The following is a 27,410-nucleotide window of genomic DNA, read 5'->3' on the forward strand; positions in this document are numbered from 1 at the left end:
AAAATAAAAACTACTAAAAAGTGAAAAGTTAAAAATGTTTATTTTAGCCCTGGCTGGTGTGTCTCAGTGGGTTGAGTGCTGGCCTGTGAACCAGAAGCTACATGGGTCAATTTGCAGATGGATTATATAAGTTAAAGAAGGTTTATAAAGAGATCTTGAAATTACATAGATTAGCTAAATAATGAATTAAATTAGCAAATGAATCTAAATATCAAAAGTAAGCTAATATAGAATTTTGTTCTATTTCAGTATGTTAAATAGGAAAAATTTATATCTGCCTAGAAGGTGAGACTCTGTTTTAATAAAACATTTATGTGCCATATTGTGTTAATCAGATACTTGATTAAATTTAAAGAAAATCATTTCCCTCAATTATAAGACCTGAAATTTTTCCAGAATCTATTAATGTTTTACATTTCTATTATCACCTTCAGTAAATGAATAAAGAAATACTATTTCATAACAATATATAATCCTCAGGTCAAATATGTTTGGCAAGCTTCCCAGAGTTTAAAATTTAAAAGACTGCCCTGGCTGGTGTGACTAAGTGGATTGAGCACTGGCCTGCTAACCAGATGGTCAAGGGTTCAATTCCTGGTCATGGCACATACCTACGTCCCCAGTTGAGGGCATGTGAGAAGCAACCGATCAATGTATCTCTTATGCACTGTTTCTCTCCCTCTCTCTCTCCCTCCATTATCCTCTCTGTGAAAATAAATAAACAAAATCTTTTTAAAAATAAAAGACTTTCTTCATGTAGAAACATCTTTGAGATATTTAAATGGGTCTCTAAAATATCTCAAGGATTTATTCTTTCTCCTTATAATAGAGAAATTTTGAACTAATTAGGTCTATTTCATATGCTTAACACACATGAGAAGTTTTGCTAAGTAAAGAATTAGTAACTAGAGGGTGTTCCAGTCAAGATGGAGGCATAGGTATAAACCCTTCCCTTACTGGCAAAACCAAAAGGAAGATAACAACTAATTTAAAATCAATAAACAAACAGAAGAGCCAGAAAATCAAACTGCATGGAACTCTGACAACCAAGGAATTAAAGAAAAAGTCAAGCCTGGCTGGCCGCGCTCAGTTGAGCGCGGGCTGTAAACAAAAGTGTTGCAGGTTCGATTCCCAGTCAGGGTACATGCCTGGGTTGCAGGCCATGACCCCCAGCAACCACACATTGATGTTTCTCTCTCTCTTTCTCCCTCCCTTCCATCTCTGAAAATAAATAAATAAAATCTTAAAAAAAAAAAGAAAAAGTCAACCAGAACAATCAGACCAGGAAGGCGGTGGACTGCTCTGGCTGGCTCAGAAAAACTGAGGTGATGTGGTGGATCTTGGGGGCAGGGACAGCTGCAGCAAGGTAGTGCAGGCAGGGATGACGTAAGTGGAAACTGAGACTCAGAGTTGACTGTGGACTACGGCAGTTGTCACTGTGGGAGAAAATCCCAGCCTCACATGAAAGTCCATTAGAAAGTGCGCCAGAGAGGAGCAAGCGAGCTTCCTTGTTCCCTCTCTGGCCCCTCCTCTGCAGCTCAGAAAAGAGGGTTGCCCTTCCCCCTTACAACTTATCAAGACAAGGTGTGCCAAGACAAAGAACTATGGCCCAAATGAAAGAACAGAGCAAAACCTCAGAAAGAGAACTAAGCAAGGAGGAGATAGCCAACCTACCTGATGGAGAATTTAAAGCCCTAGGAATCAAGATCTGATTGAGGTTGGTCAAAAAATGAAAAAACAAATGAAAGATACCCAAAATGAAATACAGCAAAATATTCAGGGAATCAGCTGTTACAGGAAGGAAACCAGGATTCAAAGCAACGATTTGGAACAAAAGGAAGAAATAAACATCCAACAGGAACAGAATGAAGAAACAAGAATTCAAAAAATGAAGAGAGTCTTACAAACCCCTGGGACAACCTGAAACATTCCAATATTTGAATTATAAGGGCACCAGAAGAAGAACAACAACAGCAAGAAATTGAAAACTCATTTGAATAGTGAAGGAAAACTTCCCCAATCTGGCAAAGGAAATAGACTTCCAGGAAGTCCAAGAAGCCCAGAGGGTCCCAAAGAAGAACACACCAAGGCACATCATCATTAAGTTAGCCAAGATTAAAGAAAAAAGAGAGAATCCAAAAAGAAGCAAGAGGAAAGGAGAGAGTTACCTACAAAGGAGTACCCATAAGACTATCAGCCAATTTCTCAAAAGAAACCTTGCAGGCAAGAAGGACCTGGAAAGAAGTGTTCAAAGTCATGAAAGGCAAGGACCTACATCCAAGATTACTCTATCCAGCAAAGCTTTTATTTAGAATGGGAGGGCAGATAAAGTGTTTCCCAGATAGGGTCAAGTTAAAGGAGTTCATCACCATCAGGCCATTATTATATGAAATGTTAAATGGACTTATCTAAGAAAAAGATAAAAAATATGAATAGTAAAATGACAACAAACTCACAACTATCAACAAGTAAAACTAAAAGAAAAGAAACACAATGAAAACAAAAACAAAGCACACAACTAGAATAGAAACAGAATCAGAGAAATGGACATCACATGGAGGGATTTCAGTGGGGAGAGGGAAGGGAGGAATGAGGGGAAGTACAGGGGAGAAGAAACATGGTTAGTAGGCATAAGGTAGACAGGGAGAGATGAAAAATGGTATAGGAAAGAGAGAACTCAAAGAACTTATATGTACAACCCATGGACATGAACTAAGTGGTGCAGGGGGAATGCTGGAGGGTTGGGGTGGCAGGGAGGAGGGGGAATAAAAGGGGGAAAATTATGAAAACTGTAATAGCATAATCAATAGAACAACTTTAAAAAATAAGGAAATCAGGGCCATTCAAAAATAATTAGTAACTAGGTTCTACTTATATACACATAATTTTATTGTTAAAGTGAAAATGTAGAGGTTATATAAAAATCTCCAAAAGTCTACAAAGTTCTGATACACATTCATTTACAATATGGTGGTTATTTTGGAATGTTATGTCTTGTACAAAGGACATGAATCCATAACAGCTGCATTATAATCAGATCTGTGAGCAGGTCATTTTTGGTTTTTGGTCATCTAAACACAGTCATTGTTTTGCCCTGATACATTTACAAATACATCTCATCTTCTAAAAATCCATGGAAGAACTGACATATTCTAAATTAAAAATTTCTAAAAATAAATTTTCAGATCATACCATTAAACAGGACAAAAAAATTATAGAACTCTTAAGAATAACTGAATGGATATTCAGATATTCGCTTCATCTGGTGCCCCACATCCTGGCACTAGGAACCTCATGATCAGCCATCAGCTGTACTGACCCGGTAACACAAGACAAAATGGGTGGCACCAAAGCATTCCCCAAGATTTGCCCCCAGGTTGTCTCCTTAACAATTGGTCCAGTTTAAGGGTGATGATCAAAAGAAAAAGTGCCTCCCTTTCCTTTGCAATGTCACTGGTCTCCATATAAACTAAAGGACAGAAAAGTCTGACCTGTAATTGGCTCTATGAACTATAACACTATTCTCCAAGTATATTTGCAGGAATGAAGCCAAATGGAATGAAATGCCGTATCTTCAGATGTTCATGGCCCTCCATCAGGGTAGGGATTTAATAAAGTCTTGTAGAATGTGCACTGTGACAAAGTGAGATGGTTTAGAGAACACCTTCCTCACAGCCCTAGTAAGAAGCTGGCCTATCTCTGTAGAGGCTCAAACGAAACCCTTCCAGAGGGTGGAACAGCCTGCTTCCCAGCTAACTCCCATGCCATCCCCTAAAAAGCAGCTGCTGCTGTTTAATTCGTCCTCCCCTACAGAACTGCCAACACCTGCCCCTGCTTACAGTTCTATGACTATCAGTGGTGGAACTCATTATCACACAAACTCTATCCTGCTACTTCTGAGGGAAGTAGCAAATGGAGAACCTGGTAAAGAATTACTTAGGTATATATTCCTTTTTCTGTGTAGTAAGAAGGTAGGAAAATTTCTGGGCCAGTGCAATAGAAACACTGAGACAAGAAAATTAAACAAGGTCAAACAGTTTGAACAATTACAGCCAGCTGGTAATCACAAGACCTTAGTTCCTGTAACCAAAAATACTCAAGCACAAATGGTTTATACCTCTACCTAACCAGATATAAATACCTCAAGTCACATTAGTTTGGAAAGAGAGAACAGAGATCCAATTAATGTCACTTTTGTCAGCTATACCCAAGGACAGATGAAGTCAGGGGAACAAATAAGAAAAATCACATTCAAAGCCAGACAGACTCAAGATAAATTAAAACACTAGAGTGATGCGGACTGGGGCCCGGGAAGTCCATGTGTTGTGGCTGCGACAGACAAATTACATGGACTACAGCAGTCCTGTGGAGAAAAAGGGACGGCATGGCCGCACTCTAAGTGAGAGAGAGAGGGCCCTGACCCCTGCCTGGATAGGCTTTTATTGCTTTTGTGGGTACATTACAGCCAAGATGGTCCTTATTTACTATGCACAGGTTTGCTGTAGGTGGTTACCTTTTACAGATAACAAAAGAAAGAATGTTGCTAATTACTTAAAAGAGAAGGATGTTACCGATCAAGGGGAAAAGTGTTTGAACTGGTTACACTCCATAATTGGGAGGTTTAGCACAGATTTTAGGAAGTTTAAAGATATGCAGTAAACATCTGCTGCCTCAATCCAGGGTGAGGGAATTTTAGCAAAAGCAAGTCTCATAGCAGCCTAGGTACAATGCAGGCCTGATTCCCCGCAGGAGAACCTATCAGTGGGCGTGGGTCCTGTGTGCTGGACCTCACTCTCCACTGGCCTTTCTGAGTGGGGGCTGAGCTACATTTCCCATACCACATGGACAGGTTTTGTATACTAGGGCAGACCAAAAAATATTGCCAAATTCTCCCCTAAGATTGTCACAGACAAAATAAAAATAAAAAGCTCTCAGACAAAAACTCAGGGCCCAATGAGCACAGCCATGCCCCTTACCTGGCAGGAACTTTTTACTTCCTCCTAAACTCTAAGGACCCCCATAAGACATGCAGCCATTGACAGCTCACCCCTCACTTCCCCTCTGAATCTGTCTGATCCCTTTTCTCTGACTCTCCAGTGAGCTAAAAGCAGCCCTGATGTGGCTCATTCCTTTCTTACAACTTTTCTAATGAGCCAGAGCAGAACACCACCTAAGTTCTCTCCTGTTCCTTCATCTACTCTAAGTCCTTCTATTGTTTCACTATCCTTAGCCTTAATAAAGATACTCCAAAAATCATCTGGACCCATGCTGTGAAATCTTTTCTACACAAAGTCAAAACCACATACATTACAGGCTGGCTGAGAAGGACCCACTCTGGGCTACTTCCTGTACTGTAACAATTTGATTGTATGTCCCATAAATATTTGAGAATCTGGAATTGAATTCCAAGTTGCTTGACCCAGGGCATGGGACACCTGTCACTGTCCTATTTCTCTCTGTCCTGAGATTTCAGAGACCAGACCACTCTGGTCATGATGCCAACTGGCCTCCTTTAGAAAACTGTTCCAACCCAAGAACCCCCATGACAGGAGACCAAAAAATGAAATACAAAACAAGGGCTTACTGTAAAATGAAACTGTTAAAGAAAACCCATATGTGTCTATTAATTTATGGTTCTTTTTGCCTGCTGCCAATAAAAAACTGTGGCTCTCAATGCCAGATTTTGGTAAAAAGGAAAGGAACTATTTATTCAGAAGTTATACAGGTTGAGAATAATGGCAGAATATTGCTATTAAATCTCATTCTCTTTATTAACAAAGAAACACCCACAAACATACAGTCCTGGCCCCCCACACTTTGCCAAACCGGGCCAGTTAGGGGTACCATATCACAGGAAAAGAAGTAAGTATGTAGCTCAGCTAGGCTCCTGTTGTTAATCCAAAACTGCATCTTCATGGTGGGCATGGGCATCCTTCTGCATCTTTTCAAACCATGTGGCCAAGAGAGAGCTCCACCTGGCTGTTAAAACCTACTTTCCTGCTTTCTAGCCATGTGGTTAAGAGAGCTCCCTCTCCACTCCCAATCACAGGGTAAAGCCCCAGTATGGTTGCCATGCCTGAGTTTTACAGATAACAAAGGAAAGAATATTGCTAATTACATCAAAGAAGAAGGATATTTGCAAATGCAAAGGGAAAAGTAATTGAGCTGGTTACACTCATTCTTGGAAGGTTTAGCACAGATTTTAGGAAGTTACTTTAAAGATATGCAGTAAACATGCAGTAAATCCTGGCATGGAACTTCCTCCATAACCTCATTTCCAACTCCTCTCACACTGGGTTACACCTGCCAGTTATAGGGGACCGTTCCATGTGGCGTGGAGAATGTACCCAGCCCGATTCAGAAAACTGATGGGGACTGAGGTCGGCACACAGGACCCACGCCCACCAATAGGTCCTCTCATGGCAAATCAGGCCTGCACTGTACCTAGGCTGCTTTGAGGCTTGCTTTTACTAAAACTCCCTCACCCTGAATTGAGGCAGCAAATGTTTACTGCATATCTTTAAAGTAACTTCCTAAAATCTGTGCTAAACCTTCCAAGAATGAGTGTAACCAGCTCAATTACTTTTCCCTTTGCATTTGCAAATATCCTTCTTCTTTGATGTAATTAGCAATATTCTTTCCTTTGTTATCTGTAAAAGGTAAACACCTACAGCGAAACTGTGCATAGTTAATGATGATCATCCTGGATGTAATGTACCCAGAAAAGCAATAAAAGCCTATCCAGACAGAGGTTGGGGCCCTCTCTGAGAGTAGCCATGCTGTCCCTTTTTCTCCACAGGACTTCTGTAGTCCATATGAATTTGTCTGTCCCAGCCACAATACACAAACACTGAGGGCCAGGGTCCACATCCGCCAGTGGTCTGGTTTCTTATACCTTTCTTTTAAAAAAATATATATATATTTTATTGATTATGCTATTAGTTGCCCCATTTCCCTGCTTCACTCCTCTCCACTCTGCAAAGGCCCTCCCACCCACATTCTCCCCTTTAGTTCATGTCCATGTGTCATAAGTTCTTTAGCTTCTACATTTCCCATACTATTCTTACCCTCCCTGTCTAGTTTCTACCTACCACTTATGCTACTTATTCTTTATACCTTCCCCCCCCCCACCCCTCCCACTTCCCTGTTGATAACCCTCCATGTGATCTCTATTTCTGTGGTTCTGTTCCTGTTCTAGTTGTTTGCTTAGTTTCTTTGTTTTTGTTTTAGGTGTGGTTGTTAATAATTGTGAGTTTACTGTCATTTTACTGTACATGTTTTTTTATCTTCTTTTTCTTAAATAAGTCCCTTTAACATGTCATAAATTAAGGGCTTGGTGATGATGAACTCCTTTAACTTGATCTTATCTGAGAAGCACTTTATCTGCTCTTCCATTCTAAATGAAAGCTTTGCTGGATACAGCAATCTGGGATGGAGGTCCTTGCCTTTCATGACTTGGATTACTTCTTTCCAGCCCCTTCTTGCCTGTAAGGTCTCTTTTGAGAAATTAGCTCACAGTCTGATGAGAACTGCTTTTTAAGTAACTGCCTCCTTATCTCTTGCTGCTTCTAGGATTCTCTCCTTCATTTTTACCTTGCTTAATGTAATTATGATGTGCCTTGGTGTGTTCCTCCTTGGGTCCAACTTCTTTGGGACTCTCTGAGCTTCCCGGACTTCCCGCAAGTCGCTTTCTTCTGCCAGATTGGGAAAATTCTCCTTCATTATTTGTTCAAATGAGTTTTCAACTTCTTGCTCTTCCTCTTCTCTTTCTGGTATCCCCATAATCCGGATGTTGGAACATTTAAAGGTGTCCTGGAAGTTCCTTAGCCTCTCGTCATTTTTTTTTTTAATTCTTGTTTCTTCATTCTTTTCTGGTTGAATGTTTCTTTCTTCTGGTCCACATTGATTTGAGTCTGTTTCCTTCCAATCACTATTGGTTCCCTATGCATTTTCCTTTATTTCCCTAAGCGTAGCCTTCCTTTTTTCAACTAATTTGCAACCAAATTCAACCAGTTCTGTGAGCATCCTGATTACCAGTGTTTTGAACTGTGCATCTGATAGGTTGGCTATCTTTTCATTGCTTAGTTGTATTTTCTCTGGAGCTTTGATCTTTTGTTTAGGCCATTTTTTTTTGTCTTGACACACCTGTTACATAGTGAGGGGTGGAGCCTTAGGTGTTCACCAGGGCAGGGCAACCCGGTCGCTGTGTTGTGACAGGGAACAATGGTGCTTGCTCTGCTCTCTGCTGGATTTCAGTCACTTCCCCCACTTCTCCCAAGCAAATTGGAGCCTTCTGGTGCTAATTCCGGGGTGGGTGGGTTTGTGTACATTCTCGGACCCTGTGGGTCTCTCCAGTGAGCTCTGCAGTGAGGCTGGGAGTTTCTCCTGGCACCTCAACCCCCACACATATTTTCAATTGTTGTTTTGAGACTTTATTTCCCCACACTGGGACCCTCAGTTCGGTGGTCTATTCGCTTCCCAGTTTCACCTCATTTACCTGTGAGCAAATGTGGGACTCCCCAGTCCACCAGCCACCTTGTGCGCTCCATCCCGCTCTACAATCTGCCGCCTTGCTGGGTCTGCCTGCTCTCACCTTGTGCACCCAGGGTCTGCCAGCCACCACTTTGTAATGACCCCTCTCCGCCCCTCCTACCAGTCGGGATGAATGAGTCTACTTTAACTCCTTGGTTGTTGGACTTCCATACAGTTCAACTTTCTATCAGTATTGGTTTGTTTCTAAATTGTTGTTGTCCTTATTTCAGGTGTGCGAGGATGCACGGTGTGTCTACCTACACCTCCATCTTGGCTGGAAGTCTCTTTTCTACCTTTCTTGACTGCCATTGTTAGTCTGGACAAATGTGGACTCATGAAACAGGGGCCATCTCCCTGGCTTTGAGCAAGCACAGCTTTTAACATATTAAAACTCTGGCCCAGATTTTCAGATATGCAAGGTAGCTCTCAACGACTCTGCTCTACTTGTCCCATCCCCCAAGTGATAGCAATGGGGGTTTTCTCCATTTGGCAGGACCTCCAGTTCAGCACCCCATTACAAAATGACCGGACTTTTTAAACTAATGATGAATGTTAATATTGGAAATGATAACAAAATTGTCCACTGGATTGTTAAAAGTATAAAGGCAGTACATAATATTAAAACAGCATTTCAGCCCTGGCTGGCGTAGCTCAGTGGATTGAGCGCAGGCTGTGAACCAAAGTGTCGCAGGTTCGATTCCCAGTCAGGGTACATGCCTGGGTTGCAGGCCATGACCCCCAGCAACCACACATTGATGTTTCTCTCTCTCTCTCTCTTTCTCCCTCCCTTCCCTCTCTGAAAAAAAAATCTTTAAAAAAATCATTCCAATAAAAAAAGGACATTTAACAAAGCAAGAAAAAAAGAGATGAAATTCCAACATGCATCTTTGTTGTCTTTGTCCTTTTGTTATAGAAAACCACCAGAAACTCCTATCAGAGTAGGCTGAATGTAGGATCAGACATGTAACAAAGATACAGACAGCAAATACACATCTGAGGCCAGGCTCACCATAAATCCTTAGAAAAATGCAATCAAACAATGAGGTAGCTCTAGAAAGTTTTTTTTTAAGTTTATATAAAAAATGACTTACCAACCAAATATTTACTAGGATGTAAAGGAGCTGAATCTCACACACTGGATCACAAACTGAGAATCTCTGTACTAAAAGATTCACCTACTCTACAACTCAAACTGTGCACTATGTTATTGACAAAGGTAAATGAAACAAACATATGTCCATGTAAGAAAATTATACATAAATATTTGTACCAGATTTAAAGTAAAAAATTAGAAATTACCATTTTGAATGGATAAATTTGTAGTGCTAACTTCAAAGATTAAGAATATTTCTTAGCTAAAACAGATGAGTTACTAATATTTCAACAAATCTCCAAACACATATGCAATGGAAATGAAAGAGGAAGAGTATTGTTATTCTCAGTTATTACAATGGAATGTAGATCAATGTTTACTTACAAAACTGTGAAGGGATGAGAGAGATTAAAATGTCCATGAAATAAATTCCCAGTAACAATGACAGACAGTATTATGAAAATGGTGATGGTCTTAATATTATGCATAAGTGAACACTGATCAAGTATTATCCTTGAAATGTAATATTTACTAATTAAAGCTTTTAAAAATGGTACAAGACTACAGTAAAAATTTTGTATGTCCAAATATTTTTAAAAATAGGTTTAGAAATTCTATATTCAAAATATATTCTCATATGCTCTAAGTGAGACTGCCTCAGTAACAGCAAATATAGCCAATGATAAATACTGAGACTGCTGGCTGGGTCAAAATAGCAACATCCCTAAACTATAAATACACTTTATTTTTCTTTCTACAAGGGCACCAGTGGCTTTGACATGAAATATTTTACTTTAGAAAGAGAGAAGGAGGAGAGGGAGAGGGAAAGAGAGAGAAATCTCTATTTGTTGTTCCTCTTACATATGCATTCATTTGTTGCTTCTTGTATGTGCCCTGACCAGACACTGAAATCAGAACATTGGCATATCAAGATAACACTCTAACAAGTTGAGCTGTTATTACCGTCAGAAAACCTTTTGATTATATTTAATGACAATGACTGACACTATGTAAGAAAAATATTCCTCCATATCCATTGATTTTTGTACACACTGATCCTGCAGTCTTTTTCTCAGAAATGTTTCTGGTTGCACACTCAAAAGAGGCATACTCAATGGCATCTCAATGGCTGCAGTCCCCTCCAGCACCTATTAGGCCAGTGTTTCTGTTGTAGTCAGTCTCCCCTAACCTCTGTGGGGCTACAACTAGTGACCATCACCCATGAAATTGCACACTTCATGGTACATGGATCTTTGCAAGACATGGGCCAGAGCTTCCCTTCAAAATAATTGGCATACTTTACAAACAAAAAAAAATGCATGCTGCTCCAAGATGTATCTGAGGTTGTTAGACCTACTGCTTAATTGGAGTGATCTCTGTGTCTCCTAAAACTCACAACATTGAAGCTTCTCATGAGAACCAGGGAGCACACAATCTTTGCTGGGTAGATATAAGCAGGAATGCAAGTTTGGAAAAAACTGCTAAGTTAAATTCTGTACCAAACTATCCCCACAGAGGCAGAGAAAGTTTGAGACACACATGAAAGTTGTTCACCTCACTATGCTTATAAGACCCAAAACTTTTTATAAATTACCCTATTCAATAAATAGAACACCCAAGATTAAAGAAGACTTAAGAAAAAGGCCTTATTTTACAAACCAAAATGTGATTAGCTTGGCAGTTCCTATATTTGTGTCTTGTGGACACTCAAAAATTACCAGTGGTACGTAAAAAAAGCATGTCACCAAAAAGGCAATCCTTCTGCAGGTTGACAGCTGAACTCAGATGCTTTTCTCTAGGCCAAAACTGAGCAAGGTCTATGCCAATTAGTAGGAATGGAAGAAATAAAGCCCTGGGAAGTTAGGCTACTCCTAATTTCCTTCCACAAATCAGAGAACAGTTGCCTTCTCTGAGCACATTAGGATGATGACTCATGTATCTCTGGGAACATTTGAGGTGCTGAAGTATCTTCAGTACAGAAATTTGCAGTGACATGAATCTGGAAAGAGACCTGGGTAAATAAAGTGCAACCTGTACACACAGGCCTCCCATATAAAGAAAAATTATGAGGGACTTCCCTACTGTTCTTGTTTGGCTGTATGAGGTTTGATTCCAAAACGTAAGGTTTAAAAGAGTTTCCTACAGTATTGTTCACACACACACACACACACGCACAAAAGTGTGCATTTCCTACATTTTCTAAGACCTCCCTCCCACGTGAACTCTTATGTGTGGAGGAATGATAGAATAATTTTGGCTAAAATATTTCCCACATTAACAGCATTTATAAGGCCTTTTCCGTGTGAAGTTTCTGATGACGATGAAGTTGATGCTTTTGGATGAAAGATTTACCACACTGACTGCAACTATAAGGCCTTTCTCCAGTGTGAATTCTTTGATGAAAACGGAGGCCAGTGACACCACGAAAAGATTTCCCACATTCACTGCACTCATAAGGCCTTTCTCCAGTATGAACTCTCTGATGACAATGAAGATGATGGACTCTTTTAAAACATTTCCCACACTGAGTGCATTCATAAGGTCTTTCTCCTGTGTGGAATCGCTGATGATAACGTAGACCAGTGCTACTGCAAAAAGATTTCCCACACTCACTGCACTCATAAGGCCTTTCTCCTGTGTGAACTCTCTGATGAATACGGAGGCCAGTGCTACTACAAAAAGATTTCCTACATTCACTGCACTCATAAGGCCTTTCTCCTGTGTGAACTCTCTGATGATAATGGAGGTTAGTGCTACTGGTGAAAGATTTCCCACACTTACTACACTCATAAGGTCTTTCTCCTGTGTGAACTCTCTGATGATAATGGAGGTGAGTGCTACTGGTGAAAGATTTCTCACATTCATTGCACTCATAAGGCCTTTCTCCTGTGTGAAGTCTCTCATGACAATAAAGGTTATAGGTACTTTTAAAAGATTTCCCACATATTCTGCACTGATAGGGCCTTTCTCCAGTGTGAACTGCCTGATGACGATGAAGGATCGATTTTGCTTTAAAAGATTTGCCACATTCACTGCACTCATAAGGCTTTTCTCCATCATGAACTCTCTGATGAGAATGAAATTCACCCTTTTGTATGAAAGATTTCCCACATTTGCTGCACTGATACAGCCCTTGCCCATTCTTAACTCTCTGATAACAAAAACTAGGAATTCTAGCAAAACATTTTCCACAATCATGGCACACAAAACACTGTCTCCAATGAGAAACGCTCTTGTTCTGAACATATATGTGACTGCAGTCAACAGCTTTTTTGCATTCTTTCAGGGTGGAATAATTTTTTCGTTGAATAGTCACTCGAATCATTGAGATTTCATCCAGTCTGTCCCTCGTGGGAGTAGCCTCTTGACGGAGATGTTCTGACTTGGTAGGGATGTCCAATCCAAGCCCCCAACCAGTAAAAAGCTTCTGGGACATAGTGTAATTGCAACTCTTGGCAAGTGACATCCTGTCCACACCTCTCACAAAAGGCTTCTCTCTCAGGTGGTGCTCCTGGTGCTGGTAAATATTTGTACTGTAATGAAATGGTTTTACACATGCTCCACACCTCAACAGTTTCTGGATGTTTTGTGCTTTCTGATGCTCAATCAAGTGGAAAATATGTCTCAAGACGGGCTCACAACTCTCAAAGTGGAGGCTCTTCACTGAAGACAGAGCTACCTTGAGATTCTTTGCCTGTGACATTGTTACAGGAACAGTCTGTTTAATCAGTGTTTCCACATCCTCTGCTCCACAGCAGCAACCTGAACAAACGGAAACACTGGTGAAGTATATGTTGACCTTATAAAGAAGGACTATCCTCAACGCACATGGCCATCTGTCACAGCTAGGGATGATTCTATGAAACCATTTTCAATAGAAGTGAGCCAGATACTGAAGAAATGGCCCCAAAAGTATGTCAGTGGTGGTGACCTCGCCACAGAAGAGATGCAAGCAAAGGATGAACCATAAGGAAAGGAGACAGGGTCTAACTGTTCTTCCACAAATGGTTTCCTATCAGACCTTTTCTGCTGGTGATGTAAGAGTGTGTAATTTGAATGAGCTCAAACTCATCAATATCAATTGTACTAGAGCATATCATGTTCAAGGTCAAGATAATGATATGTGCGTACTACAAGGGTCTGCAAGCTTGGACCAAAAATAAAGCACAGTTAAGGAAAAAAGAAACCTGTAAGAGAAATGGTTGAGGTGAAAGTTTAGACAGGTGAAGATTATCTGTGGGCTGGGAATGTGAGTGAAATGACGACAGAACTGAGTGGTTGACAAAGTGTCAACAATAAAGAAAAATCATTAGAATGGGGTGATGAACTTGTAATGGTACAAAATACTTTTAAAGATTTTATTTATTTATTTTTAGACAGAGGGGAAGGGGAGGAGAAAGAGAGGGAGAGAAACATCAATGTGTGGTTGCCTCTCACATGCCCCCTACTGGGGACCTGACCTGCAACCCAGGCATGTGCCCTGACTAGGAATCAAAATGGCAACCCTTTGGTTCGCAGGCCATGCTCAATACACTGAGCTACACCAGCTAGGGCACCAAATACTTTTAAATAAAATAGTTTCCTAATTATGACTTTAACAAAGTCCATGGGTCAAACCCTCTCCAACAGCCCTTCACCAAGGCACAACTGCCTCTGGGTACACCCTGCCATGGATGGAGTCGTATTTTTCCTGGAATACACAAATGATTCTTCCCCTTAAATCCCAGTTGAGTCATTACATGGAATATAGATGATAAAAATTCTGAGAGAAAAACTGAAGAGGTGGATGGCCAACACTGTGGTAGAATATCAAAGCACGAAAGATACCACAGAAAAAAGTTCTATGTGAGTGACTTTAACAAGATGGCCAAATAAGATATATGAGAATTCTCCCTTCCTCCAGAACAAATAAAAAGCTATCCACAAACAGAATCAATCACAGGAGAGTGGAATAAAAATCCAATTAAGACTAATAGAAAATTAGTCCTCACAATGTGGCTCTGTTGATAATGTGTCATCCTGATATGGAAGCATTCCAGGTTTGATCCCCAATCAAGGCACATACAAAAAGCAACCAATGAATGCATAAATGAATGGAGCAACAAATGGAAGACTCTCTCTCTTTCTGCCTTTCCCTTACCTCTCTGATATCAATTAATATATAAACAAAGAAACAAGCAAACAGAAAAAGACAAGCAGCAAAGCCAATTTGGAAAAACATAGAAAAGCATAAAATGGATGACTAGAAGATGGGTTGGCAAACACATTTGAAGATGGCTAGGATCAAAAACAAGGGTCATTGTTACCTTTTTCAACCACTAATTGCTCTAAGGTTGAACTTACTGAACAGTGGTGAAAAACACTGGATATTTCTGTTTCTAAGAACTGAAAAAGTCCTTGCGACATCTGTGAACTCCCCACCCCCCACAGTTTACTTGTCAGAGGACCCTACAGAGTTTCTCAGCATGATGCCAGAACAAATCCCTTGTTAATAACCTTGTCTAGGAAGACCACAAAAATAGTATGTCCCAGCAGTATTTGCCACCAGAGACTCCAAAACCCTCTATTGTCATTGAAAATAAATGCTTCCAAAGCAACTGTGGACCAGTACATTTTTTGTTATTCTAACATCAGTTCATGTAGCGTCAAGGGGACTAGGTCTGGAACTTGTCTCAAGACTGAAACACAACACCAACTCAGCCAACTCTTAAATCCACATGTAGATGAATCTATTTCTCCAGACAGAATGGGTCCATAAAAATGAAAGAAGTTACTACTTCATCAAATGCATAGGTATAAATACAGAATAAAAAGAAGTACTAAAAAGAAGAACACTACCAAAAGAACATAGTAATTTTCCAATAATTGATACCAAACAAATGGATATCAATGCCTTAAAAGGTACAGGGAAAAAGAACCATAAGTGGTAGGTACTAAATAGACAGAGGAACGTTAAGAATTGCACAGGAAATGGAGAAGCCAAAGACTGAGAAGTATGATCCATGGACATGAACTAAGAGGGGAATGCTACAGGGAATAGGGGTACCACATGGATGGAGCTAAAGGGGAGAAAAAACTAGGACAAGGCAATAGTATAATCAATAATACTTAATCAATATACTAAAAAAAATTGCAGACTAGGAGAAAATAAAATATATCCAAAACTCTAAATGCAAACCATGAACAGGAACCTGGTCTTTGGAAAAAATACTTTCCCAGAAACAAAAGCTATGGAAGTTCACTGCCAATTAACCTGACTTACTAGAAATGACAAAAAAAGTTCTTTAAGATAAAATGAAAAGCCCTGACTGGTGTAGCTCAAAGGATTGAGCACAGGCCTGTGAACCAAAGGGTCGCTAGTTTGATTCCCAGTCAGGGCACATGCCTGGGTTGCAGGCCAGGTCCCCAGTAGGGGTCTTGTGAGAGGCAACCGCACATTGATGTTTCTCTCCCTCTTTCTCCTTCCTTTCCCCTCTCTCTAAAAAATAAATAAATAAATAAATACATTAAAAAAGATAAAATGAAAGAATACTAAATAGAAACTCGAATACACAGGGAAGTATAATTCTCACTAGTAAGGGTGAAAATGAAATACAATTTACTATACTGTAGCACTGGATTGGTAGAAGGTGCACTAACTATCATAAAGGTTTAAAATTAAATCTAGTAAAAACAATGAAGATAACATTCTATACTTCATTAGATACAAAATATAAAAAACGTCAATTGTGACATCAAACACCTATAAAGGGATATGTGGAGATGCAAAAGATACAATTTTTGTATGCAAGGAAGGTGTTATCAGGATAAAATAAACTGTAAGGAGCATGAGTTGTTTCATGTAAGTCTTTTGCAAATTACCAGGTAAAATGTATATAATAATTATACAAAAGAAAAAAAGTGTCAAATCACACAGTCATCAAGTCACAAAGGAAGGCCACAAGACAAGAAGACAAAGAAACTGCAATAGGATGAAACCAATGAAGAAGTGGCAATAGGCACTCCTTAAACAAATTCCCAAACAAAAGACAAAGAGTGGCCCTGACTGGTATGACTCAGTGGGTTGGGCATCCTCCCACAATCGGCTAAGTCATTGGTTGGATGCCAGTAAAGACACATGCCTAGGTTGTGGGCCAAGTGCATGGTAGGAGATGAACAAGAGACAACCAATTGATGGTTCTGTCACACACAGATGTTTTTCTCTGTGTCTTTCTCCCTCCCTTCCTCTCTCTCTAAAAATAAATAAATAAAATCTATTAAAAAAATACATCGTGTGACTGAAGATATTTTTTAAATATGAGATACTATATATGCTGCCTACAAAGGACAGTAAATCTTTATGGACATAATCAGGCTGAAAATAAAGAGCTACAAAAAATCCCATGCAAATGAAACCAGAATATGGCAGCTGTAGCTAAAATCCTATCAGGACAAAAAGCCTCCTCAAAAACTTACAGGGGACTAAGGAAGGTCATGACAGAATAAAAAAATAAGTTAATTCATCAACAGGATAACAATTTTAAGTATAATGCACTAAACAACACAAGAAACAAATATGTTAAGCAAATACTATCAGATCTGAAGGCAGAAAAAGAAATCCAACATTAGCAGGTAACTTCAATATTAAGTCAACAATAAGTAGATCATCCCATCCAAAAGAAATAAGGAATTATTGAAGATCAACTGCAGTTTAGAGCAAACAGTACAAATAGATATATACAGAACAATCCATTCAATAACAGCAGAGGACGCACTCTTGTCAAGCACACATAAAATATTCTCTACAAAGATCATATGTTAGGTCAAAATCAAGTTTCAAACTTTGAGAAAAAATTCACATCAAATTTCTTATTTGATCACAATCTATGAATCCTGAAATCAATTTCAGTTTCAAGAAAGCTTGAAAATTCACAAATATGTTGAAATTAAACAACACACTCCTGAACAATCAAGGGTAAAAGGGAAAAAAACCTCTAGAGGCAAGGTAAAAAGAAACACAATCTACTAAATCTTATGTATAAAATTCATGAAATGCAATTCTAGGATGAAATTTTATAGCGATGTCCACATTAAGAAAAATAATCTCAGATAAACAAGGTATTATTACACCTAGAAAATGATAAATACAGCAAGAAAGTAAGCCCAAAGCTAGCAAAGGAAAAAACAATGTTAAATATTAGAAGAAATGTAAATGAAATAGAGATAAGACGAAAAAAGAACATCTAAGAGCTATTTTTTTAAAGACAGGCAATACTGTAAACCTTTATCTAGACTAAAACAAAAGAAACAAGTTTCTTATACCTTAAAAAACAATTTATGATAAGACATTACACATGACCCTGGGAAACAATACCTCATAAAAGATGTTGGCAGACACCATTAATTATCCTGCATAGAAAAAACTGTCAAATTCCAACTATAAACTTCTGAAATTAATAAACTACTTCAGAATCCTGTCTGAGTAGCTGAGATGGTAAGAGCATGGACTCCATGTGCCAAGATCATGGATTCAATGTCCTCCAGGGAACACTGTGTTCCACCCATTCAATGCATACATGGGTGGAACCACAGATCAATGTGTGTGTGTTTCTCCCAGGCTCCCTTTCTCTCTCTAAAATGAATAAGCAAAACTTTTTTAGTAATACATAAATAATTTGAGAAAATTTACAGGACACAAAACCAACATACAAATATCAATTCCATTTCTACCCACTAATTATAAATTATCTGATAAAGAAATGAAGAACCATAGCCAGGTGGCTCAGTTAGTTGGAGCATTATACCAAACATCTAAAGAGTTGTGGGTTTGATTGCATGTCAGGGTTCAAAAGTACGTTGGTTGTTGGTCCCCAGTTGGGGCATATGTAAGAGACAACCAAGCAATTTTTCTCTCACACCCATGGTTCATTCTCATTCTCTCCCCACTGACCCCTTTCTCTCTAAAATCAATATATATATCCTTCGGTCAGGATTAAAAAGTAAATAAAGAAATGAAGAAGGTAGTCAAATTTACAATAGCATCAAAAAAATTAAGATTCACAGGAATAAATTCAAACAAAAAACATGAAGTATTTGACACTGAACACCATAAGAGTTCGATAAAAAAAAAAGAGAGATGACAAATGAGTGCAAAGAAAGCCAGTGGTCTAGAATTTTAAAAGATATTATCATTAAAATATCTATATTTCCCAAATCAAATCAATCTACAAATTAAATACAATTCTGATGATAACTCCAATGGTATTTTACACATAAAAAAGAATCTTAAAATGCAGGGAACATCAAAAGACTTCAAACAGCAAAAGGAATCTTGTGAAAGAACAAACTTGGTGGCGTCACACATCCTAATTCAATCTATTACAAAGCCAAAGCATGTAAACAGTGTGTTAGTAAAATGAATGCAGCACTAGCTGGTGTGGCTCAGTGGACTGAGTGCTTGCCTGTGAGCAGAAAGGTCTCAGGTATGATATAGGCAGCCAGGGCACACGCCCCAGCTGTAAGCCAGGTCCTCAGTTGCGGGCATGTGAGAGGCAACCCATTGATGTATCTCTGGTACACTGATGCGTCTCTCTTTTTCTTCCTCCCTCCCTTCCCCTCTGTCTAAAAATAAATACATAAATAGTCTTTAAAAAAATAAAAAATAAAATGAATGTAGAAACAGACTAATAGAATGGACAACACAGAATACAGAGTCACAGATGTTAAACTAATCTTTTTTTAATATACTTTATTGATTACGCTATTACAGTTGTCCCATTTTCCCCCCTTCACTCCCCTCCACCCTATACACCCTCTCCCACCCATATCTCCCCTTTAGTCATGTCTACGTGTTATACTTATAGGTTCTTTAGCTTCTACATTTCCCATACTATTCTTACCCTCCCCTTATCTATTTTCAACCTACATTCTATGCTACTTATTCTCTGTACCTTTTCCCCCTTTCTCCTCCTCCCACTCCCCTGTTGCTAACCCTCCATGTGATCTCCATTTCTGTGGGTCTGTTCCTGTTCTAGTTGTTAGCTTAGTTTCTTTTTGTTTTGCTTTAGGTGTGGTTGTTAATAATTGTGAGTTTACTGTCATTTTACTATACATGTTTTTTCTTTATCTTCTTTTCTTAGATAAGTCCCTTTAACATTTCATAAAATAAGGGCTTGGTGATGATGAACTCCTTTAACTTGACCTTATCTGAGAAGCACTTTACCTGCCCTTCCATTCTAAATGAGAGCTTTGCTGAGTAGAGCAATCTGGGACGTAGGTCCTTGTCTTTCATGACTTGGAATACTTCTTTCCAGCCCCTTCCTTCTTGCCTGTAAAGTCTCTTTTGAGAAATCAGCTGACAGTCTGATGGTCACTCCTTTGTAGGTTACTGTCCTCTTATCTCTTGCTGCTTCTAGGATTCTCTCCTTCATTTTTATCTTGCTTAATGTAATTATGATGTGCCTTGGTGTGTTTCTTCTTGGGTCCAACTTCTTTGGGGCTCTCTGAGCTTCCTGGACTTCCTGGAAGTCTATTTCCTTTGCCAGAATGGGGAAGTTCTCCTTTATTATTTGTTCAAATACGTGTTCAATCTGTTGCTTTTCTCCTTCCCATTCTGGTACCCCTATAATTCGGATGTTGGAACGTTTAAAGATGCCCTGGAGGTTCCTAAACTTCTCCTCGTTTTTTTGAAATCTTATTTCTTCATGCTTTCCTGCTTGGTTGTTTCTTGCTTCCTTCTGGTCCACTCTATTGTTTTGAGTCCCAGTTTCCTTCCCTTCACTATTGGCTCTCCGTGTATCTTCCTTCATCTCTTTTATGGTAACCTGCATTTTTTCATCTAATTTGCGCCCAAAATCAACCAATTCTGTGAGCTTCCTGATCATCAGTGTTTTGAACCGTGCATCTGATATATTGGCTATTTCTTAGTCATTCAAAAGGATGAGTCCTGGGGGACTGATCTGTTCTTCTGTTGGAGACATGTCTCTCTCTCTCTCTCTCCCTTTTTTTTTTTGGTCTGGTTGCTCTTGTTATGGTAAGGGGCGGAGCCTTAGGTGTTCACCAGGACTGGGCACCCCAGTCGCTAGATTGTGACGTTGTATGTGGGGGCGGGGGCGGGAAGGAACAATGGCGGTAGTTCCGATCTCCTGGGATCTCAGTCCCTTCTCTGCGATCCTGGGTTGCGCGCTTTGCCCTGATCCACAATGCCGCCTCACTGGGTCCACCAGCCGCCTCTTGCGTACTCAGGGTCCACCGCTGCAATCTTGCGCAACCCGGAAGGCTTACGTGCTCCGTGCCTTATGCGTTCAGTTCTCCCCAATCTCCGCGTCCCGAGACCCACACCCGCTCCTCTTCAACACCCCTCCTACTGGTCTGGATGAACGGGTCTACTTCAACTTCTTGGCTGCCCGACTTCCATTCAGATAAATTCTCTATCAGTTCTGGGTGTTATTCTGGCTCTAAATTGTTGTTGTTCTAATCTTGGTTGTGTGTGGGGTACGGTGTGTCCACCTATGCCTCCATCTTGCCGGAAGTCCTAAACTAATCTTTGATAAAAACGCAAGATACATAAGGAAGAAAAGATAGTTTCCACCCCGGGTGGTGTGGCTCAGTAAATTGAGAACCAGCCTGCAAAACAAAGGATCGCTGGTTCAATTCCCAGGCAGGGCACGCAGCTGGGTTGCACGCCGATTCCCCAGTTGGGGGCATGCAAGGGTGAACCACACACTGATATTTCTCTGCTGCTCTTTCTCCCACCCTTCCCCTCTGTCTAAAAATAAATAAATAAAATCTTTAAAAAAATTAAAAATTTCCTTAGGACTTCCGGCCAAGTTGGAGGCACAGGTAGACACACTGTGCCTCCTTGCACAACCAAGATAGGGACAACAATTTAGAAGCAGAATAACAATCAGAACTGACAGAAAATTGAACTGTATGGAAGTTGCACAACCAAGAAGTTAAAATAGATTCGTTCATCCAGACTGGTAGGAGGAGCGGAGTGACGCAGCTGGGCTCGGGTTGTGGCCTAGAGAGCAGAGATGATTGGGACCAGGTGCGGAAGGCATCCAGGGAGTGCAAGACCGCAGTGGGTGGACCCAGAGCGCGCAAGCAGCAGCTGGCAAACCCTGGCTGAGTGGTGGCAAATGGCAGACCCAGTGAGGCAGGAATTGTGAAGCAAGGCACTGTGCGCAACCCAAGATCACAGCGCTGAGAAATAGAGCCTCGGGACACTGATTGAAAATACCTGTGCAGGTTGAGGCGCAAGGAGAGACCCCTAGCCTTACAGGAGAGGTCCTTGGAAAGTTCCATGGAGTACACAAGCCCACCCACACGGGAATTGGCACCAGAGGGGCCCAGTTTGCTTAGGGGAAGCGACGGAAGGGATTGAGGTCCAACAGACAGCGGAGCAAAGCACCATTGTTCTCTCTTGGACCCCGCCCCCACATACAAGGTCACAACCCAGCAACTGGGGTGCCCCACCCTGGTGAACACCTAAGGCTCCGTCCCTCATACGTAACAGATGTGACGAGACCAAAGGGGGGGCAGAAGATGGATGAAAGCCCCTCAACCAGTACCTTTAAGCACGTGAGAGACAGCCAACCTATCAGATGCACAGTTCACAGAACTGGTGATCGGGATGCTCACAGAATTGGTTGATTTTGGTTGCAAATTAGATGAACAAATGCAGGCTACAATAAGAGAAATGAAGGAAAATGCACAGGGAACCAATAGTGATGGGAAGGAAACTGGAACTCAAAACAATAGAGTAGACCAGAAGGAAGAAAGAAACAACCAAACAGAAGAGAATGGAGAAATAAAAATTCAAAAAAAGGGAAGGAGCTTAGGAACCTCCAGGATATCTTTAAACGTTCCAACATACAAATTATAGGGGTACCAGAAGGGGAAGACAAAGAGCAACAAGTGGAAAACTTATTTGAACAAATAATAAAGGAGAACTTCCCCATTCTGGCAAAGGAAATAGACTTCCAGGAAGTCCAGGAAACTCAGAGAGTCCCAAAGAAGTTGGACCCAAGAAGGAACACACCAAGGCACATCATAATTACATTAAGCAAGGTAAAAATGAAGGAAAGAACCCTAGAAGCAGCAAGAGATAAGGAGACAGTTACCTACAAAGGAGTGACCATCAGACTGTCAGCTGATTTCTCAAAAGAGACTTTATAGGCAAGAAGGAAGGGGCTGGAAAGAAGTATTCCAAGTCATGAAAGACAAGGACCTACATCCCAGATTGCTCTACTCAGCAAAGCTCTCATTTAGAATGGAAGGGCAGGTAAAGTGCTTCTCAGATAAGGTCAAGTTAAAGGAGTTCATCATCACCAAGCCCTTATTTTATGAAATGTTAAAGGGACTTATCTAAGAAAAGAAGATAAAGAAAAAACATGTATAGTAAAATGACAGTAAACTCACAATTATTAACAACCACACCTAAAGCAAAACAAAAAGAAACTAAGCTAACAACTAGAACAGGAACAGACCCACAGAAATGGAGATCACATGGAGGGTTAGCAACAGGGGAGTGGGAGGAGGAGAGGAGGGAAAGGTATGGAGAATAAGTAGCATAGATGGCAGGTAGAAAATAGACAGAGGGAGGGCAAGAATAGTATGGGGATTATAGAAGTTAAAGAACTTATGACACATGGACATGAACTAAAGGGGGGGATGTGGGTGGGAGAGGGTATGCAGGGTGGAGAGGAATGAAGGGGGGTAATGGGATAACTGTAATAGCATAATCAATAAAATATATTTTTAAAAAGCTTCCTTAATAAATGGTATTGGGAAAATTGACATTTGTATGAAAAACAACAAACTGGAAACCACTGATAAAAATCACCTCAAATTGCATGAAAAATTAAGTATCAGCGCATAAACTTAACTTCATCAAGACAACCTAGAAAAGAAGTTTAAGAGATTTGCTTTTTTTAATCTATACAATTATTTATTTTAAAGATTTTATTTATACCGTCTTTTTGTGAAAGGGGAAGAGAGGGGAAGAAAGAGATGGTGGAACTATCAATATGCCACCCAAGCATCAATGTGTTGCCTTTACCACACCCCAATCTGGGGACAAGTCCAGCAACCCAGGCATGTTCCCTCACTGGGAATCCAACCTGCAGCCTTTCAACTTGCAGGACAATGCTCAACTCACTGACCTACACAGGTCAGGGTGGTATATTTCTTTTCCAAATGATTTTCTGAATAGAGAACCACTAGGCAAGAATGCAAATAAATACAATGCAGAACTCAACAAATGAAAAAGCTTCTTCACAAAACAAGAGCAATCAACAAAATGGAATGAAATGGCACTCCTGAGGAGTGTGGCTCATTTGGTTGGTGTCACCCTGCAAAACTAAAGGTGGCCTGCTGGATTACTGGACAGGTCACATGACTGGGTTGTAGGTTCACCCACTGGTTGGACTGGGAGACAGAGGCAAAGGATCAATGTTTCTGTATCACTTAGCTGTTTCTGCCTCTTTTTTTCCTCCCTTTACCTTTATCTAAAAATAGAAATCAATAGCATCTACAAAAAATGAAAAAATGAGAAAAAAAACAATCTCAGAATGGAAGAAAATGCTTGCAAACTATATAAAAATATGGCTTGGAGGTACTATGGCTTTGGTTCAAAAACCCAACATGAATTTATGGATTTCCCAGTGAATAATAAAGTTATGCCAATAATATACTACAGGGTATGAACAAAGAAACACCTTAGTTTACATAAAACTCTGTATCATCAGTTAAAAATAATTTAACAGCCCTGGCTGTTGTAGCTCAGTGGACTGAGTGTGGGCCTAACTGGTTCACTGGTTCGATTCCCAGTCAGGGAACATACCTGGGCTACAGGCCGGGTCCTTAATAGGGGGCATGCAAGAGGCAACCACACATTGATGTTTCTCACCCTCTATTTCTCCTTCCTTACCCCTCTGTCTAAAAATAAATGCAATCTTAAAAAAATAATTGAACACTGAATACTAATAATCTGCATCTGAGCCAGCTGAAAAACTGGCATCTAGACTTGCGGAACACACAGTTACCAAAAACACTAAAATTATATATATTAAATAAAGCAGTATCTGTGAAGCAAAAAGAAGCCATGTACCAATAGATAAAAAAGAATCAATATATAAAATACACAAGGGATTCAAAATATTTACTAGCCAAAAATGTAGGGACAATTGTCCAAAAATATATATACAAATGACCAACAAGAACACAAAAATGCGTCTTCTCATTAATGAAGGTGGTATGCATTTGGCTTCCTGCAACTACAAACTGTAAATCCTTCCCTATGAGTTCACTAAAATAGGTGTTGGTATTGCAGAGGGAGAAAAGAGCAGTGCAAACAAACCAACCCTAATAAGGAAAGGAACTACTCAGAAAACTGGAAAATCAAGCAGTGCTTACAGTCCACATAGAGCACCCCCTAGGAAGCATCGGGCATAAGGAAATGCAAAGCCCAGTTTTTATCCATGGCGAGAGTGAGGGTCTTACCCAGTGAGGATGCTAGTTCAAAATTGTCCAGCATCACATCCAAGTACAGGAATCTCTGATCTTCATTAAGCAGGCACCATTCTTCCCTGGAGAAGTACAAGGCAATGTCCGCAAAGGTCACACCAACCTGTCAGAATTGAGACAAATGAACCCAGGGCTGTTTGAGAATCACAGTCCTAGTCCTTACATATCCTACCCATGATCAATTTCCTCCAGGGCTCCCCAGTGCAGTATGGACACCAAGCCCTAATGCCAGGGCTGATTGCTCTCTCATCACAACCCAATTCATTATTGTTCACACATTCAGCAGCAGCAACTTGCTTAGGGGACACAGGGGATGGCAGATCAATGCCATCTAAGCCTTGGTCCATGACTGCAGGGTCCCATCCTTCCTGACAAACATTCCAAACATTCCACTGAGTCTCCCAGATCATCCCTCCAAAGCACAATCATCGTTATGCCCCACACCAGGGTCCAGGACCATCACCTCACATTTCCTCCAGCTGTGCACACCACTGTGGAATGTCTTTCTCTTGCACATCTTAAAACTCCATGTTCACTCTCTCAGCTCCGCCACCTTTCTACTCTATAGCACAGGTATCACTCTGGACTCAACCAAAAGCTAGGCATATGGCATCCAGAGAGGGCTTGGCAGGTTCCAGCAGGATCCAGAACAGCCCCCGTTTTCTAATGGGCCCCACAGCCCGCCAAAGCCCCGAATGAGGCGCTCAAGTCCTCCCTGCCTGCCTCATGATCTTTCCTTCAACAGTCACCAATCAGATCATCATGGGAAATCCAGATACGAATATCTCCGTTCACTTTGCATCGTACTTGCTGTGTCCTAAAAAACCACAACACTCTCTCCAATGAGCTTTCCTCAAGGTCCTCCACGCAGGTCCTGGGCGGCAGGACATTCGTACACCCGGACATAGGGTTCGCTGTGGTGAGGCGCCAGTGGGGGGAAGGTGTGAGGGGACTTGCACTGAGGGGACTTGCACTCACCTCCGCGGGGCGTCTCCTCAAGGCCGCCAAAGGACACCGTGAGAGAGGCTGGGAGGTAGCAAAAGTACAGGAGGACGCCCCCGGCTTGACTGCCCCTGTCTCCGCCCTGGCGCGGGTCACATGGGAAGTGTCGCTCAGCTTCTTGCTATCGTGTGTGCTGTGTGGACCGCGACTATGGCGCCTTCCCTGCCCCGGCATCTCCACCCGCACTCAGAGACCTGGAGCTTCAGAGCACAAACTTGAGCAGATTATGGCTGAAGCAAAATGCCCGCTGCAGCGAGACTCCGGAAGTCCCGCCCCTATCGGGCTCTCCCAACGGAAACGTCTTTTCGACCCTTCACTGGGTAGGCGTGGCGGTATTCCTCTCAGGGTGTTATGGGTAATTTGGGTCTGAGCGGCCAAGGCTGAGATCAGAGGTTTCCCCACATCACTTCCGCAGAAAAGGCCAAGAGCCGCCTCTTGGGGTGCTGGGAAATGACAGATGGTCAGGAAAGTCACATCTTACAAATGGCTAATGAAAATTGTCATCCTTTCCTGGTGATGGGGTTTGAGTCCATATTAATAAACACACATTATCTGTGAGACCAATACAGCGAGTCATAATAAAAGAGGTACGTCTGGATTACAGAGTCTGGAAAATTTTCTCACACAAATGATCTACTTACACCATCATATATGTATGTGACAAATATAATACAATACTGTACGACAAGCCTTTGAAGGAAACAAGAAGTTGCCTATCGTTTATAGTTCGAACATCAATTAATATAAATTTTTTTAAGTGTGAGAATTGAATTCTGACAGTTATTGATGTTTTTGTTAATGTGTAAGTCCTATGGTATTTATCATAGTGAAAGAGAATTTGTACTTTATAGACATCATACAAAATATTTCAGGCATTCTCAATGTGTTCAAATTACAAACATTTATGAGTTATACTTAGGGCAGAAAGACAGGGTAAGAAACATCGATGATGTTCGAGAGAAACAAGAATCGGTTGCCCTTCAGATATCCTCAACTGGGGAACTGGCTTGCAACCCAGGCATGTACCCTGACTCGAACTCGAATCGAACCTGCACCCTTTTGGTTCACAGGCAGGCACTGAATCCACTGAGCCACACCAGCCAGGGCTTACTTACTGTGTGATCTTAAAACCGTCAGGATCCTCGTGCTTGGTACTCCTGAGTGCTGCTCAGTTTATGTTTCCATATCATCTATCACCCAACAGTTTCTACAACAAAAGTTATTCTCTTTCAACTCATGGCTACTCCTTCAATAAAGCCATTGAACAAGCCCGGTT

The 27,410-nt window shown here is 40.7% G+C and overlaps 1 protein-coding gene across 1 annotated transcript; it reads right to left on the bottom strand.

Annotated features, from left to right (window-relative positions):
• Nucleotides 1–9,458: 9,458 nt before the first annotated feature.
• Nucleotides 9,459–26,373, bottom strand: LOC123824184 (zinc finger protein interacting with ribonucleoprotein K-like). The gene is made up of 3 exons (XM_045847307.1): nt 26,111–26,373; nt 25,109–25,235; nt 9,459–13,387 (listed from the first exon to the last, which is right to left on the bottom strand). The coding sequence occupies exons 1-3, from the start codon at nt 26,306–26,308 to the stop codon at nt 11,910–11,912; spliced, it is 1,803 nt and encodes a 600-aa protein (XP_045703263.1). The 5' UTR covers nt 26,309–26,373; the 3' UTR covers nt 9,459–11,909.
• Nucleotides 26,374–27,410: the final 1,037 nt, after the last annotated feature.

Source organism: Phyllostomus hastatus, unplaced genomic scaffold, assembly GCF_019186645.2.
Source record: "Phyllostomus hastatus isolate PE091 unplaced genomic scaffold, TTU_PhHast_1.1 phas_contig_549, whole genome shotgun sequence".
Classification (NCBI taxonomy): domain Eukaryota; kingdom Metazoa; phylum Chordata; class Mammalia; order Chiroptera; family Phyllostomidae; genus Phyllostomus; species Phyllostomus hastatus.

What these genes read in the sequence shown, in the direction of transcription:
- LOC123824184 (XM_045847307.1), bottom strand. Translation starts at nt 26,308, where the DNA reads ATGCCGGGGCAGGGAAGGCGCCATAGTCGCGGTCCACACAGCACACAC. An exon ending in TGAGGAGACGCCCCGCGGAG is followed by an intron (nt 25,236 to 26,110) that starts GTGAGTGCAAGT and finishes CAATTCTGACAG; the next exon opens with GTTGGTGTGACCTTTGCGGA. An exon ending in TGAACTAGCATCCTCACTGG is followed by an intron (nt 13,388 to 25,108) that starts GTAAGACCCTCA and finishes CCGTTTGTTCAG; the next exon opens with GTTGCTGCTGTGGAGCAGAG.